We start from the raw sequence: 16,935 nt of genomic DNA, 5'->3' as shown, positions 1-16,935 counted from the left end.
AAAACTGCCTTCTTCATTGTAGGATGGTGTCGCTCTCGCCTGACCCCTGAATGAACTGAGCATTTGAAGAAAGATTTCTCTTTCTACAGAACATTTCGCAACTGATGAATGCTGTGGATCACAGTGCGTGCAAATTATACGACTGTCACACAATCGTAAGTGAAACTAACTATCAGTGTTAAAACTGATCAGACCGTGGACACTCAAATTTGGCCCAAAAGCGTTCTTGGGCTTTATAAAAGATAACTGAAATCAAATCAGATGAAACATGCACTCCGACTATGACACAATGATGCTGCTGTGCTATGCCGAGACCATGCACAGATAAAACTAAACTAAAATATAAACATGTCATGAGGTAGGGACTCTACTGCTACTGAACTGTACAAACTGCATATCATCAGATGAACTTTTAGCTCGTTATTTTACAATACAGACTAGTGGTCATGTGCAACAAACTTGGACTAAACGTCCAGCTTCATTAAGGTGCTTTGGGCATTTCATGGTTATTCACTGTGTTATTAAAAAAATTTCCCCGTGCATAACAAGTGTGGAATACAAAAAGACATTGCGAGAATTGCAAGTTTACAGTATTGGTAGTCATCATTGTTTAACCATACCAAAATTATCTTAGTTTCTCAGGGGCAATGACTAATGACTGGCATGATAAGACAAGCTGGTTGCCTCAAAATAATCTTTTATCAACTGTATATTGATTTTAGCTTTAAGCCTACATAATATATGGCATTACAAATAAACTCAGATTACAGTACAGGGGCAACACAACGCCTTACAAAATACAGCTGATGACAAATGTAGCTGGAAAATAGTGTGTGTGTGTTTGTGTGTCCTTGCGCGTGCTAGGGATTTCACACATGTACCAGCCCTGCAAACAAGTGGTTGAACAAGTGCCACATACCATCTCCCACTAAAGAGTAATATTACCTACCCATTCTGAGGGCTGAGAAGGATCAGGAAAGCAATATCCTGCTATCCCAAGGACTTTGGCCCAGGACGCGTCTTGTATTGTGGCATTCTACATGCACATCTTTTATAATCCTCAAAGTATGTCCATGAGGTTTAGATTTCCAAGTGTGCCTAAAACACAATCCGACTGGCGCTGCTGCTGCTGAAGTCTAAATCCTCATGAGATAAGTCTTCATGTTCATCCAGAAGAAAAGTGAACAGTCTCTTAATCCTTCATTTCATCTTAAAAATGGCTTGATAGGTGAATCTGTACATCTTCCATGTGTGTTTTTTTTCTACACATCTTTTTTATTTTCTTAATCCATCAGAAGCAAGCACTGTACTGGTTAAATTGCTTAAATTCCCACCTAAGGACAGTGCCCAGACAAATAAAAAGAAAAAAGAAAAAAGGTTAAAGGCATTGCAGTCAGTCAAAGCTACAGCACATTTTTCTCATTCAAATGGAATCCCAGTCTAAATCACATTAAACTCGTACTTTAGGAGTGAATAAGCAGCGTAAAAGTGTGTGAATGAACTGTATGAGTCGAATTTGTTTTTAGAAACTTGTAAATATATATATTTCTTTATATACAATAACAAACTAATTTGGTTTCAAACCACATGTAAATCCTGTAGGTGTGAATTCTCCTCTTTGCTGACTAATGCAAAGTTTAAGGGTAGAGCTACTCCACTGTGGAATGCTTCAAATCCACAGAAGTTGTTTGGCCACACCTTCACAACATAAAGAAAGTTTGTTTGTTTTTAAATCGTGTCCACTTTATTTTTTTAAATAATGAGGAAAAATAATAAAAAATGAAGGTGGAACTTAACAATAAAACTCAATAAACAATAAAAAGTATTTACATTGACATTTCCCGGGTATTTGTTTCTTTAAAAGCAAACAAGGCAAATAAAAGCTATTCAAACACTTTGAAATACTAGAATTAAACAACATAATTAAAAAATATATATCACATAATTTTAACTTTGCAAGTTTGAAAAAGAAAAGAAAAAGTTGTTTCCTGGTGGATCTGCGCTCCTTTCTGCTAGCTTTCTTTGTATGGACTGAGAACAAAGGAGCCTTTACAGTAGCCTAACAAAGAAGCTGCAGCGACTTATACCTGTTGATCTATTTCCAAATAAACTCTAACAAGTTTCTTAAAGATTTTCAAGACGAGCTCGCTTTAGATTCACGTCATTGCATCTTTTTTGTTGCCTATAAACATCATTTCTCATTAGTGCGAAAAAAAAGTTTAATTCTGTGTTACCGTTTCTTGTTTCTTGGAGACTTTACACCTGATTGCACTGCGCGGAATTCCCATAGTGCAGAAAGACAACTTCGCAAGAACGCAAACACAACAGTCATAAAACTACTGCACTAAGAAGGAAAAAAGAAGTATTTACAAACTATCCATCAGCCAACTGTGATTTTTCTCGCGTGCGTAAAAAGGTCCTTTCCTCCGCAAACTTCTGACAGGCTTTGTCTTGTGTCGCAACATCCTCGAGAGACAAAAAAAATACAGCAACCCCACAAACTCTGCCTCAACTCCATGAAAGCTCCCTGACAATTGCTTCTAAGTAGCACAAGTTGAGTGTTAATGAGCGTTATGGAGATGCGTGTGTGAGCATCCCCCTCAAGTTCTCTCCTCAAAGCGACCCGCATCAGACAAAGGAACAGGGGACCGCTCCTCTCGCTCCCTCTCTCTCTCTCCTTCCTTGCTGCCTCGATTTCTCTAGCTCTCTCTCCCTCTCCCTCCTGCTTTGTGCTCAAGTTTGAGCGCTGACGCACCAACTACAGCCGCAACTTTTAACTGGGAATAAATTCCAAAAAATCGCTCGAGGCTTGAACGCAAAGACAGTGTGCCGCTTGGAGACAACTCACCTGGGCAGTCGGCTTCCTGTGCGCGCGCTGATGTCGGTTGTAGGAAAAAAAAAAAAAGTTTGAGAGGGCACATCTAGCTTTGTGTTGTGGAGTCCCCCTTTGTCTACACGTGTGATAGATGGATGGGGCTCTTTTTTGGCCGCGCCTAGTTCATTTCGCTCTCCAAAGAGTCCCGCCCTCTCAAAGTCAAACAACTATGCACACAACAATGTACACTGTGGATCCGTGTGAGTGATAAAGATCACGGTGTTGGGTTCTATCATTATACTTATTATTACTATTTTACTTTATTTAAACACACTAACTCCCAATAAGTTTTTTTTTTTTACAAAGCAGCTAATTATGTCTGTCTGTGTCGTGGGATATCTGTTTATTCTTTTTACCCGATTTTTTTTCTTCTTGCGTTTGTTTATTCATTAAAGCCTCTTTGTGGCACTGGCTTGCAAGGTGCTCTTCACTGAGCATTCTCTCTCTCTCTCTCTCTCTCACTCTCTTTCGTTCAAGTGGCAACCAAAAGAAACCCTCGTAAAACTGTCACACTAGAAAATCTTTGCTTCCGAAATACTTTTTCCTCCATTCTTCTTGTCTTTTGGCTGGCTGACAAAAACTTTCCTGTATCCTCCGCGTGGAGACAACCATTGTGTCTGGACAGCAGTAGCAGGGGAACAAAGAAAGAGACCAAAAAAAGGGGGGGAAATGATTTTTATTTTATTTATTCATTTATTTTATTTATTTGTTTTTTAATAAAGAATGAAGTGGTGTGTGTATATCAGTAGCTCTAGACTTGTAATGACGGGGATCCGCTGTGCTACTGCTACGTCAAATCTTATGCAAAAGCTTTATTTTGAGTTTGGAGAACAGTAACAGTGATACACCAAAACATGCGTAAATAGAATATTTAGGCATCTTTGCACCCCGTAAATACATAAATATTTATTCATTTATTTAATTTATTTATTTGATTAAGTTCATTTACGTGAGCAAACTTTCTAGTTTTTATAACTTAACTTGAAATTTTACTTAACCACTACCTTAACATCAGTTACTCTTTGTTGTATAACTCCTTCCAATAGGAAATGTAAATCTGTATAGATGTTGTGAGAAATAAAAAAAAAAATTAAAGGAGTTTCAGAGTTTCAGGCTTTTTTTCATTAGGAAAGCTGCTTTTGGTACTGCAGTCGGTGAGGGTAGTATTACATATGGGTGTGTTGGAAGGAGGGGGAAGAGGGAGATGAGCAGGGGCAGGGAAGAAGTTATAATCACGTCTCCCTTCTCCCAGTTATGTGCAGCTCTTTGTCCCAGCTGTAACGTTTCCTAAGAAAGGAGCACGCAGGACAACAGGAAACATGCAAATGCAAATACATGCAGTGACAGTGATTAACCACACTGCTGTTCACAGGCAGAAGAAAAAGCCTCTGTGGCTCTGCCTATTGGACCTGACCTGGGTCCTGAAAAAGCAGCGTACTAGTCAATACTGCTTTTGTGCGCAGCATTCTTTGTGTACACCGGTTTCCACAAGTGTGTGTGTGTGAGTGAATGCATTTTGGGAACATCTAGACACAGCCAGTTAGGTAGAAACTTAAAAACTAAAGATAGCCGACAACACCACTACTGTGTCCTTCATTTATATGCCATACAAATACAAATAAATAATAAAAGGAAGGAGCTACTCCTCACGGAAATCTGTGTATTAACAGCAACTATAACAAATGGTATTTGCACATAGAAATAATTGGGGGGGGGGGGGGGGGTGTAAATCACAGAAAGCAGATAAATAGTCATACCACCATCACCACAACAACACCATCTACTACCCCCTTGGGTTTAGCTCAGGATGGATATATTATATACACACAGACAGACAGACAGAGATACAGTCATACCTCTCTCTGCCCCCTCCGGCAGAGCTCTTATCCCCCCCTGCTGTGGTTTTACTGGGCCACTGACTCCAGCAATCAGCCTGTTCTGCTCCACTCTGCTCTGCCCTGACTGCTGCCTGCACATCTCCCACTGAGGAGTCAGCTGAGCCAGGCATGAGACTGCACACTGAACAGGCTACATACAGCTTAGAGGAGCTTAACACACACACAGACACACAGAAGTGCTGGAAATCTTAAGAAATTTGCAAGATTATACCAAACAGTACAGATATTATTGCTTCACAATCATGGGGACATTAAGATAGGAAGTATGCAGTGGGTGCTAAAACTGCCAGCTGAAATAACTGTTTATTTGCAGTGTAAGGTTAGTTTTAAAACACGACTAATTAAGCTGCTATAAAATGCATATATCTGCATTTCATTAAGGAGATAGTTAGCAGTCGTATCATGATATCCACTATGGATTTATGCACTTGTACACGCTCACTTTATTTCCACAATCAATGCAGATTTTTTTTTATACACCTACTCCTCGTTTATTTAAAATAAACAGACAGTCAGACAGTGAAAAAGGGCATCAAGATGCATCTAATTACGACAATAAAAATAACTGATAACTCCTAAACATGCTGGTGTTTTTACCATACATAACAGTTTCACAAAACCAGTTACACTAATAACCATGGAACACTTACAGCAATTTAATAAAATAAACTGTTATGCAATAAAACCAGTCGCTGTGTGCTTTGAGCTGCATCGTCTGTTGTGTTAAAGTAGCTGACAGAAGAGAAATAGCAACAATTAATAATAATAATAACAATGATAATAATAAATTAAACCATTAATATTTGAGCTAAGTATACAGTCTCTTGCCTTGTTATCAAAAAATACCCATGTCATGTAGTATGATGCACATGCCCGCACACACACATGCACACATACAGACACATCCGCATACTGTAGACAGACATGCTTGTCAGCTACGCTGGAGGGCCCTTGGCTGACTGCTGCTAAAACAGCCCTTCCCCCACAATAAGGGTCTGTCTGGGAGAGGGGGAAGGGAAATCATGACTGAATCAAGTCTGAATTCCAGCGTAATGGCACAACAGGCTGGAATAGAATAGAATAGAATAGAATAGAATAGAATAGAATAGAATAGACATATCTTGGATGAAGATAATTATGTATTCAGTAATGAGCCGCCTTCATTCAGTCACTTAAGGTGGTCTCAGTATGTGTGTGTCTTTGATTAATGACGCAAATAAGCAGTGTGCTATTAATTAGAAGAAATAAGGTGCTTAGGCAAACCTGCCCTAACTGCTTGAGGCATATTTTGGTCAGTTGCAATGGTGTGGGATCGCTTTTCATGATCAGTTCTTGGCTTGGGTGTGTTCTCTTTAATGTATTATCCAGGGGAGGTTTGAGGGGGAAATAAAGGAGGGGTGCAGCAGGCAATTCATGTTTTCCTTTTCAGGTTGTATTCTTGCATCATCTTTCTAACAGTTTTCCGGTTACCAGGTTGTTTTATTAAATATTCAGGGATAAAGAGCATTCTGTCCATTCAATGTTATCTGTTCTGTTTTTTTATTACTAAAAAAATTCACGTGAACTCCAGAAGTAACATTGTAGCAACACCAAAAGATACTCTGAGGTCACTGTTAATCGTCATGATTTAGCGCTGCTGGGAATACGACTTGTGTATTCTGTTCGATACGAGTGACGCTAAACTATTTTCTGCTTTGACCCAGTAGCAGCGTGGTTTTAAGTTGTGCATAATGCATTAGAATTTTAAACTCTAGAGGCATAAATCAATTCTACATGTGTGCTTGAACAGATGAATGCAGCTTTCATGCGGTTTCTTGGTGATGTGCAAATATAATAAAAACAGTAAATACAGAAAAAGGTCATGTTATTTATACAAAAAATTAAAATAAACAAATCTACACATTTGAATATCTGATGTAGACTTGAATCCTAACGTAAAGCTTCCATACCACTTAACTCCAGCATCAAACTTATGTCACAAAGGGGTTAAGAGCATCGCCTTTTAAGCTTTATTTACGGAATAAAGTGGATAGTGACTCTAGGGATGCTAACACCTGCTACAAAACTCTTTCCAAACCAAACCATCCCATTTTGTGGTGACTAGAATTTAAAGTGTGTGTGCTTTTTTGAGCTGTGACAGTTTTCAGAAAGTTTCCTATATGAATGAGGCATTTACACCGCATTAAGAGGAAACTTAAATAAAAGTCCCTGCGTTGTGCAGACATGGATAATATAAACTGACTTAATGTGCAATTGTCACAGTAGCTGAGAAAGTTTACAACACAATATTTGAATAATTCTTCGCTAAACCACTTTTCTTTCACACTGCAGACCTCACAACCATTTTTGCTTGCCTCTTAAAATTATGTAAATAGTAGTTTTTTTGGTGGGGGAGCGTGTTGCCACACCGCTGGAGTGGATTTCCCCAAAAGCAGTTAATGCTCATTACTCAAGACTGTTTTTATAAGTTATTTTGAGCACTTAAGTTATTTTCAGCCCGCATTGGAAACATTTTCTTTCGGTTGTCCATTTCTCCCCAAGTAAACCATGGCTTGATTAACTTGGGGAGAAAAGAATAAAAGAATAGAAGAGCCAGTTAAAAGCAGCTGAAGTGGTGAGTAAAAACCTTCATCCTCTTATAGAAAACACTTAACATATAATGTAATAGTTAAACACAGTTTGGACAACTACTGTTAGGAGATGAACTTGGAACATAATAACACAAATGTATCATGTCTTGAGTATTCATGGCATTGAAAGAGATTAAAAACAACACTCATGAATAAAGAAAAAAGCTGTTGAGTTTCAGTTCCAGCTGATATTTATTTCCTTCCTTGAAAAAGTTCTGTACACAAGTTTGTATCAACAATCTGACAGGCAGTGAATGAATACAATTTAGCTGGCATGAGTCCCCGCCCCTTTTCTCTGAGACTCAAAAAGAGGGTGGGTACTTTTGTTTATGGCATGATTAGAGACAATAAATGATAATTCTACACATCATATTGCACAGGATGGATGAAAAATAAAGTTAATATATTTAAAAATGCTTTCATATTTATATATAAAAAAAACAGTCTGAACTGACCACCTCGAATGTAGGTAATGATGTGTAAAAGATGGCAGCTCTAGACAGTGCCTGTCCTCGATAGCAACAACGTACATAAACACACAATCTTTTTGCTTTATGATACAGTCAAATATACAAAGACCGAGTTCACGTTTCATCGCTTTTCCTCATTTTTTTCCATTTTTTTCTGAAAAACACAACAGCTAATAACCTGAATCTGAAATACAAATGCTATTCACCATGCCATAAAGATACTAAAACAATTATTAGCTAATAGTTAGCCCACAAGTAGAAAAGATTATATATTCAAATACAATGAGAAACGCAGTACAAGTAGGTGTTTGCAGAACTCAAGTCTGAAATTTGAATACGCTTGATGTTATCATCCTTGTTGTTTACTTGCTGCAACGCTAGTGCTATTTCAATCCAGTGGTTGATTGGCAAATGTGACATCAGTTAATGAAAACATCAAGAAATAAGTCAAATTTAAAGCTACAATCTCCTTGTTGTTGTCACAGGCAAGATATTTGACAGGAAATGCAAAAGCAAAGTGGCTGCTCAAGATAGTGATGCTCTTAAACCCACATGGCCCACAGGAATAGCCTGCAGAAACAATGCGTTCCTGTGTCTTTAAGGAGCCTGCAGTCTGGCACTGTAAACGTTGAAGGTAGGCTGATACAAAGGCTGATGCTGCTTTCAAGTGCTGTCGGGCAGATCGCAATTAAATCCTTAGAAGTTAAGCATGTCATGCCTGCAGGCTACGGTCAATACAGGATATTGAAATATTTAGGGACTGGATATCAGAGAAGTCTTAAGAGCATATGCTGGTAAAAGACACGCAAAGTTTGCCTGTTTACTGAAGTAAAACATGAATTACACACCTGAGCCACGAGGGCTCCTTCATTTCGTCAGTAGGTAAATGTAGTTTGGTGCCTTTGATTTCTAAAATCAAAAACAATTGGCACCGCGGTTAAAAGGTCTGTTTTGTTGCCTGTTTTTGCGAAAGAAAAGAAAGAAAAAGGAAAGAAAAAAAAATGGGGGGAAAACGTTTGGACAGGCAACAAAACCTTAGAGCACACGAGCTTACTGTAAGCACTTGAAGGCAGCATGAAAAGCAGCCTGCCGGTGGTATTAAAAATTAGAAAATCCAATACAGCTGTATTAGTAGGCTACACACACCGATTGTTGACTCCCCCACTTTCTATATAGATTTGTACAAAAATACACTGAGAAAATAATCAAACTGTTTCCTCTCTTTTTAAGTGTCCAAAAGTGTGTACATTTAAATATAAAAAAAGAAATCAAAAGTTGTGTTTTTTAAACTCTAGCCCTTCGCCTGAGAAGGAAATGTGACAGACACAGACATACTGACAAACAATCGTGTAAGAAAATAATAATAATAATAATAATAATAATAATACAGGACTAGATCATGTATACAAGAAATTAAAAAATGATCAAGTCAAAAATGCTTGGCCCAGTATATAAATACAACATCCCATATAAAATGGCATCTGAATACATGTACAAAACAAAGCTCAAAGGATGGAGGAGAAAAGGGAAAAAGAAGAGAGAGAAATCGGTGAGGATTTCTCTATAGTTAAAATCTTGAAAACATTAAAAGAATTTTGGTCCTGAATCATAGAGAACATGTGTATAAAGTTCAGCACAGATTTGAAGTTGCGTTTGAATCCTGAAGTCTGAAAAATTACAACAGCTGGTGATTATTTCAATGTCCGTTTTTTTTCCTTTCTTTCTTTTAAAGAGAAGAACCGAAGCGAGCGCCACCTATCCATTTAAATAACCCTAATACTAGTTTTTAAACTGCTCGACAGTCTCACAGAAAATCTCAGCACAAGATAGGAACAAAGTAGGCTATCATGCTTAACGTGTTTTTTTCCTTTTGCTTTTTGAGAAAATAGTCGACTTAGAAAAAAAATTTAAAAAACTCCAACCCACCTTGGTTTCACTTTTTTTTCCTTTTTTTTTTTTTTTTAAATCCCTCTTTAGTGACACACCACAACAACAAAAAATGTCGCACGGCAGTCCCATTTCTGTACCTTTTTAGTGGTGAAGTTCACCTGGCGATTGGTAAAAAGTTGCAAAATGTCTCTTTTTTTTTTCCTTTCTTTCTTTTGCTAAATCGTCAACAACATTGATTAAGTGAACGACGTGCAAATCAATCACAGTAAAGTTGTTCAGTTCAAAACAGTCCACGACTGAGCGTTTTCAGTCTCCAGTACTACTTCCTCTTCTTCTTCACCCCCTTCACTGTCGTGTTGGTATTAAGTCCCACAGTCGACGCATCCAAAGAAAAGTAGCCTAGAAAAGGCATTTATTTGCTTTAAAGTTTAGCTCTCCAAGGATACGCAGCCTCTTGCCTATTTTGGGGGGCGAGAAAGGACTGGGGGGTAGTTTCAGGGGGCTTTAATAGTCTGATGCAGTTAAACCTATAACACAAACTATTGCGCCCACGTATGTCCCCGTTTCTGTTTGTGGTCTCATTCTTCTTCTCGTTATTATTATTAATTTGCTTTCAGGATGTTACCTGTCGTTTCTTGCCTTTCTCAGTACGTGAACACCAGGTTGGAGATGGTAGACTCTAGCCAATCCCCGGAGATCATCTCGCTGACTTCGGGTGTGCAGTAGTCGGGGAATTCGAAGTGGGACCCTCCGGAGCCGGACTCAAAGTTCAAATCCCAGTCCCTGTCCAGCACCGAGGAGCCAAAGCTCCCCAGCGACATGCTATCAAAGCTGGGGCTCGGGTTGATGTCGAGCAAGTCGTCCTCGAACTCTTCGTCCTCCGAGGAGGACGAGGAGGAGTGCGACGAGGCGGAGGAGTGAGAGCCGGAGGGGGTAGGCGAGGAAGCCCGCCGACTGCTGTACGTGTGCCCACCGTGGCGCTCCGAAGAGCCGCCCAAGCTGCCGCTGCTGCCGGGGGAGTCGGCACCCTCCTCTCTGCCGCTGGCCGCGTCCTCGTACAGGCTGAGCGGGTCGGTGGAGTCCGCCGAGCTGCTGAGCGTCGGGCTGGCCGGGACCACGACGGAAGACGCCGGGCTCACGCTCAAGCTAGCCCCGCTGCTCCCCAACACGTATACTCGTCGGGGTTTCTTGCCATCAGGTATCTGCTTGGCTACTGAGGAGGAGACGGACTTGGACTTGTAGAGAGAGTTGTGGTGGTGCTCTGCTGGGTGCTCAGAGGCAAACACTGATGCTTTGGTGCTATTGCTGCTGCTCCCGAAAAGTGATTTGTGGGGTTTGCTGCTGCTGCTGGGTGATTTGGATCCGTTCTTCCTCGAAGAGGAGGACGTCTTAGTGCTGGTGTTGTTGGAGCTACAGTTGAGCTTTTCCCCCTTCTCTCCTGCGGGCTTGGATGCGCTCGATTTTACCTTCTTTCTTGGCCGGTACTTGTAGTCGGGATAGTCCGCCATGTGCTTCAGCCTGAGCCGCTCCGCCTCTCTGATGAAGGGGATCTTGTCGCTGTCTCTGAGCAGTTTCCATCGCTTCCCCAGCCTCTTTGAGATCTCGGCGTTGTGCATGTCCGGGGACTGCTCCATGATTTTTCTCCTCTCTATCTGGGACCACACCATGAACGCGTTCATGGGTCTCTTGATGTGACCGCTGGGAGTTTTACACCACGCCGGGTTGTCTCCCAACTTGTCGCCGGCGGTCGAAGAAGCGGTGGAGCCCGGGGAGAGAGGCGAAGCGGCCGTTTCAAGGTCCATGCACGCCCCGGAGTCGGAGCTCGAGTCCCCGGCGAAGAAGGACAGCGCCTCGGTGGTGCTCTCTGTGTGGCTCATTTTCTGCACCATGCTGCCCAGCTGTGCAGACAGAGGGGGAGAGCGGTGTGCTTGCTCTTTCTCTCCCTCTCTCCTTGCTCCTCTGATTCACTATTAAAGCAAACTCAGCTCTTTTCTCTCCTCCTCTTCACAGTTTGAGCCGAGTAAAAGCCAGTGCAAGAAATAATTCACTCCTGAGATGCGCAGTAAACTCGGCAACACTTCAGTCCAGAGTAGCCTCAGTGGGCTAGATGCGTAAAAAGAAAAAAAAAAGTTTAATTTCCAGCTTCTGTTGGCGTTTAAAACAGCACGGATGGTAGCCCAGTCTCCACTGTGTACCCTGTAATCAGTCTCTCAGTCTCCCCTTCTGTTATAAAAACCAGTTTAGCCGTGGGGGCCACTGAGCACAGTCTATGCAGCTGCAGAGCGCAGACCGGGTGCCACACTGTGCGCTCGGGTACTTACAAAGGGCTCCCAAGTACAGTGTGTAGGGTAAGTGATTTTCTCTGCATCAGAAACAAAAGCCATGCATGCTGTGTAAGGGAGAAAAAAGCAGCTAGAGCGAGTTACACTGTCCGCCTCCCATCAACTACAGTCGCGTTTCAAGCAGCCCTCACGGCCCGGCCCCCTTACTTGCATTTATTCCTTCCCGTAATACAACGGCGATAAAAATCCACCAATGAAATCCTGTCGCTAGCCTGCCTCCGCGCCAGAATGACGCCCACCTCGGCGCCAATTGGCCAAAAATGGAATCTAATAATAATCAGCGCGTGCAATGAGGAGCCTCGTGTCTGACCTCATTCCAGAATACAACAAGAAACTTCATTTTTTTAAAGAGACATTGGCTTATGTTATGAACACCCCCCTCCCCTCCAGCCGACTCTCACCACCAGCCCATGTGTATATCATTAACATGTAGCCTTGCTATAGGAAAGCTAAGTATACTTCACCATATGGCCGTTTAAACACAGTGCAATTTGTACCAGCGCGCCCGAGACGGCACAAAAGCCACGCGCTCTATTTTAACCAGCCTCCTTTTCTTCCACTATCCTCACACAGACAGTGAGGATATTGTGCATGCTGCGCACCTATAATAAAGCCAGCTGATACAGTCGTCCATTGCCGTGTGCTTGCAATGCTAAAGATAACACACTCTAAGGTTATCTGGCGTATACTGCAGGCTATATTATAATGGGATCACTCATTTAAACTGATTATCATTCTAACGACTGACTGAAACATGCGATAATTAGTTTAATTGGTGGTAGTTTGCCTACAGGTGGTCACCGTGCGAGCAGACTGACATGATAGTTTGGCTGGTGTGAGTAAAGACTCCAAGACAGCCAAGCTGTATATATGCTTTGCTTTGCTTTCACTCCTCTCTCTCTCCGAGGCGGGGTTGGGCGGTCTTTTGTCACATAACACATATCGAACGAACCCTCTCCAGCGCACTAGAAAGAGAGAAGCGAGGAGGGAGAAAAAAAAAAAGAAGAAGTAGGCTGTGTGTGCGATGTGTGTGCGCATTAACCGCCTGCGAGAGCGCTTGTTCTCTCTCTCTCTCTCTCGTTCGCGCACACACGCACACACGCACACACAACTCAAAACTGACACTCAGTGCAGTTTTTCGTAACACAAAAAGCACCGGTGAGAGAGAAACGCACGGCACAGCGCAAGGTAAGAGTGTGCCCAGTTTCAACCACAATCAGATGAAACGTGTGTACAAAAACAGAAAGCCAACAGACAGCATCATTTCATCTTGTTTTCCTGAATCTTAACACATGCACCTAATAAAGGTGTGCAAAAAGTATCTGGGTAAGAAGGAAAAAAACTATTTTGCTTGTGGACATATTATCATCCTAAAGCAATCACAGCACGTACTAGGCTCTTTTCTCGGGGCATCCAGTTCACCCAGTATGACAATTTGTGGTTTAATCTACTTTAAATGTAATGAGTCACATAAATGAAAAGAGACGAATGAGAGTAGGACGTAGGAAGGCTTTAAACTACAATGCGGAGTTAGGAGTGACGCTAGATGGCGTCGCATAGCCGGAGAGGACCCTGTCTCGGTCTGTGCTGCAGAAAATTTAGGGAGAGTAAAAAGAGATCAACCCCAGCATTGAATACAGTTACCAGGGGTGAATTACATAATGTCTCTGTGCGACAGGGAGGCATCCAAGCGATACTGTTGTGCAGAGTGAACGTGTATCTGCGGGTATGTTGGAATAAGGTATAACAGACTGCACTGAGGTAGAACAGGCTGTGGAATTAACTGGAAATGGAAGCAATATGGTGGTGTTAAAAAAAAGATTGAAATCAGTCACCACTTTAATGATTCTGGCTTCCAGGGGAGCATGCCTGTTTCTTCACATTAAAAAAATCAATCTAAATAATAATTTTTAAAAAATAGTGCCAAGTGTCTGTGTAACAGAGAGAGACCAGGAGAGTTGATCAGATGTTCAGTGTCTTAATGAAAGTGGAGTCAGAGGTGACTTAGACCGCCACAGGGAAATTAGTATGAAAGTACAGTCGCCAGAGTTACTGGATGCATTTCACTGGATACAATTATATTCAATATGGCCTCGTATCTGCAGTGCATCCAAGTAAAGCAGTGGGTAATTGGGCTCCAATTTGTGTGTTCATGGAGCAGAACTGCAATGGATATAAGAATGTTAACTCGTAAACTCACACTTTGCCATAATGCGTCTTTTAATATGGAAATGTGGGACAACACGATGCAGTTTCAGTCTTTTCTATAGAAGTCGCTGTGCTTTAGCCCAGGAATTACCATTTACTGTACAAGTTTAAAGCTAAAAACACACACATTTCAGCTTGAGTCTGTTGAGGCTGGTACAAATTCAGTAGTAATAATAATTACAGACAACAATTTCAAGGGTAGTATATCTTCTTCATACATTTTCCTCTCTTCCAACAAACTCTTGGGAGCTCTGTGCACCTGGAGGGACAGCTGGTAAGCTTTTAAATCTAACACCTCATTCAGTACCTTGAGCAGGTGTTGTCTATTCTATTCTATTCTATTCTATTCTATTCTATTCTATTCTATTCTATTCTAAAACATAAATGCAACCTTTCACCTAGTTTTGGTTTCACAGTTAACTTGAATACACGTCAATTTCTTGGCACACTTATCTGTCTTTCTTTCACTCTGCCCCCCCCCCCCCCTTTACCTTCTCTGTAAACATTAGCATGCCACACACACACACACACACACACACACACACACAACACACACACACACACACACACACACACACACACACACACACACACACACACACACACACACACAAACAGAGGTTCGCACGACCTAAAAGGATAAGTAGTGCATTCAAACTTTCCTCTCGCTTTCTCCGTCTCTCTCTTTTACTGCCATTGTTACACTAAGGTGCAGCTGCCACGCGAGTCGGAGTGGGTCGCGTGCCAACCCCAATCTCAACAGGTGTTCTTTTTGCACACACCCCAAGCCCCCAACTTCCTTTGTCTGTCCTCACTCTTTCCTTCTCACACACTTTCTCTCTCTCTCACTCAACTCCTCCCTCCATTTTTCACTTCACTAACTTTTCTCGCCCTCTCTCTCTTTTCTCTCTCTCGCTCTCTCTCCCTGCCCCTCCCAGATCCAAATTTACTTGAACCAAATAGAATGACCAAAATTAAATGAAGTTAAGCATAAAAACGTGTAAGAAAATACATTAGCACACATTACATCCTGTGTTACATTACACTTAAAATATAATACGACTTGAAATGTTACTTTAACCAATGGGTAAGATGGTAAAAATAAACGTAAACATAAGGCTGAAAAGTATGAAAGAAAAAAAGGTGGAATTCAAAGCTTCTGAATATCCTGCTACTTAAATAAGACTTATAGAAATGTCAGGTTTTCACTGAAGTACAAACTGAATTTTGCTTGGGTCTTAGATTGCGTCAGGAACTTGGTATTTCTGTCTTTATACAGGCTACAGAGCAGCAAAAGCTCTGGCCTATGTCTTAAACTCTTTAACTCTCCTTCTTCTTTCTTCTTTCTGTGTGCACTCTCTCTTCTTACCCATCTGTCATTCAGTGCTCCTTCTCTGCTTTCTGCCTCCCTCTCTCTACTCTCAAGCCCACTTTGTTTTATTGGCATGAATGTTAGGTGAACACTGTTGCCAAAGAACCCCGTCTCTCTTTCCTTTCTCGCCCCATCTCCCTCCCGAAGATAAATCTGATCTGAGGTCATCTGTTATTCAGAACACTGACACCATATGGTCAGCCACCCACTCGGGGTGCATTCAGTCGGTATCATGAAAACTTAAATCTTCCCATACTTAAATATTGATGAAGGTGTTATACTGCCCGGCTGTCACAAACCCTGCTTATCCCATATGGAAAAGAAATAGTAAAAACTTATATAAAAACTATATCATTACTTTCATATATTGTTTTAGTAAGTATCCAAAACATACAGGTTTCATTTATATAATTTTTCAAGGGATCTTATATCCGTTTTCACTCTTGTATGCTTTTCATACAAGTTTCACACAAGACAGATACAAACTTTATAAGATTTATATATATCTTTTCCATATGGGATACTTTACTCTGCTTGAACTTTGAATCATAACAGTAGTTGATCTATTAAAAAATACTGGCCTTTTAATAATTAAATACGTGAATGTTCATGATAAATAATTAAAAAAACAGAAGAGTACAGATATAAGTGAGATATAAGTAATGGAAATCCCAGAATGGCAAATAGGAAAATACAAAGTTTAATGATGAAATCACTTATGAAAATATGATGGGCTGTAGAGTGAAGCTGGGAAACATAATCACCAGCATTAACAAACACAATTAAATTAACAGTTATGCTTTTCCCACTACCACATTTTTTTTGTTCATCCCAGCCATGGTTGACCTTTATTGCAATCTTCCAAAAGAAATAGCCACAACTGCAGTATTAAGCATGTAGTGAGGCGAGTGGTGGTAATGGATGTCTGGAGGGTGTCAGCGATGTAAAAAACTGTGAAAGGTTTTAATTGTTCCACAATTTTTCATGGAAATGAATGAACTCTGTGTTCCTATGCATCTCAGGCATGTCACTATCTCTAACACTCCTAATTATTTTCACTCCACAAACTAGCAGAGAGCGTGGAATACTAAACAGAAGCTCATCACTTTAATGTGCACATCCACACAGCAATCTGCATGGTTACTTTGCCTGATGTTGGTTGCGCAAGAGTTAATCAAGATAACCAGTGGATCGGATGTTTATAATTACACTCTGACAATGCATGCCACTTGAATTAGAGTCTGCAGATG

At 40.9% G+C, this 16,935-nt stretch overlaps 1 protein-coding gene and 1 long non-coding RNA gene across 4 annotated transcripts in view; both read right to left on the bottom strand.

The window, feature by feature from the left end:
* The window catches only part of LOC146377286 (uncharacterized), a 113,242-nt gene extending 110,277 nt beyond the window's left edge, over positions 1 to 2,965 (bottom strand). The window contains exons 1-2 of one of the 3 annotated variants that reach the window (XR_014801584.1): positions 2,849 to 2,965; positions 950 to 1,334 (exon numbers count right to left, since the gene is read on the bottom strand). This is a non-coding gene — a long non-coding RNA (uncharacterized LOC146377286). Of the gene's footprint in view, positions 1 to 949; positions 1,335 to 2,234; positions 2,807 to 2,848 lie in introns of those variants that run through there. The other 2 variants (XR_014801585.1, XR_014801583.1) reach the window with 2 other exon arrangements.
* Positions 2,966 to 7,576: 4,611 nt separating this feature from the next.
* Positions 7,577 to 12,475, bottom strand: sox4b (SRY-box transcription factor 4b). The gene has a single exon (XM_084943782.1). The coding sequence runs from the start codon at positions 11,650 to 11,652 to the stop codon at positions 10,408 to 10,410; it is 1,245 nt and encodes a 414-aa protein (XP_084799908.1). The 5' UTR covers positions 11,653 to 12,475; the 3' UTR covers positions 7,577 to 10,407.
* Between the last annotated feature and the right edge of the window lie 4,460 nt (positions 12,476 to 16,935).

This window comes from Perissodus microlepis, chromosome 11, assembly GCF_051167445.1.
Source record: "Perissodus microlepis isolate ML-2025 ecotype Zambia chromosome 11, ASM5116744v1, whole genome shotgun sequence".
NCBI lineage: Eukaryota > Metazoa > Chordata > Actinopteri > Cichliformes > Cichlidae > Perissodus > Perissodus microlepis.
The sequence above is the reverse complement of the archived record's forward strand: the minus strand, read 5'-3'. Positions and strand labels throughout refer to the sequence as shown.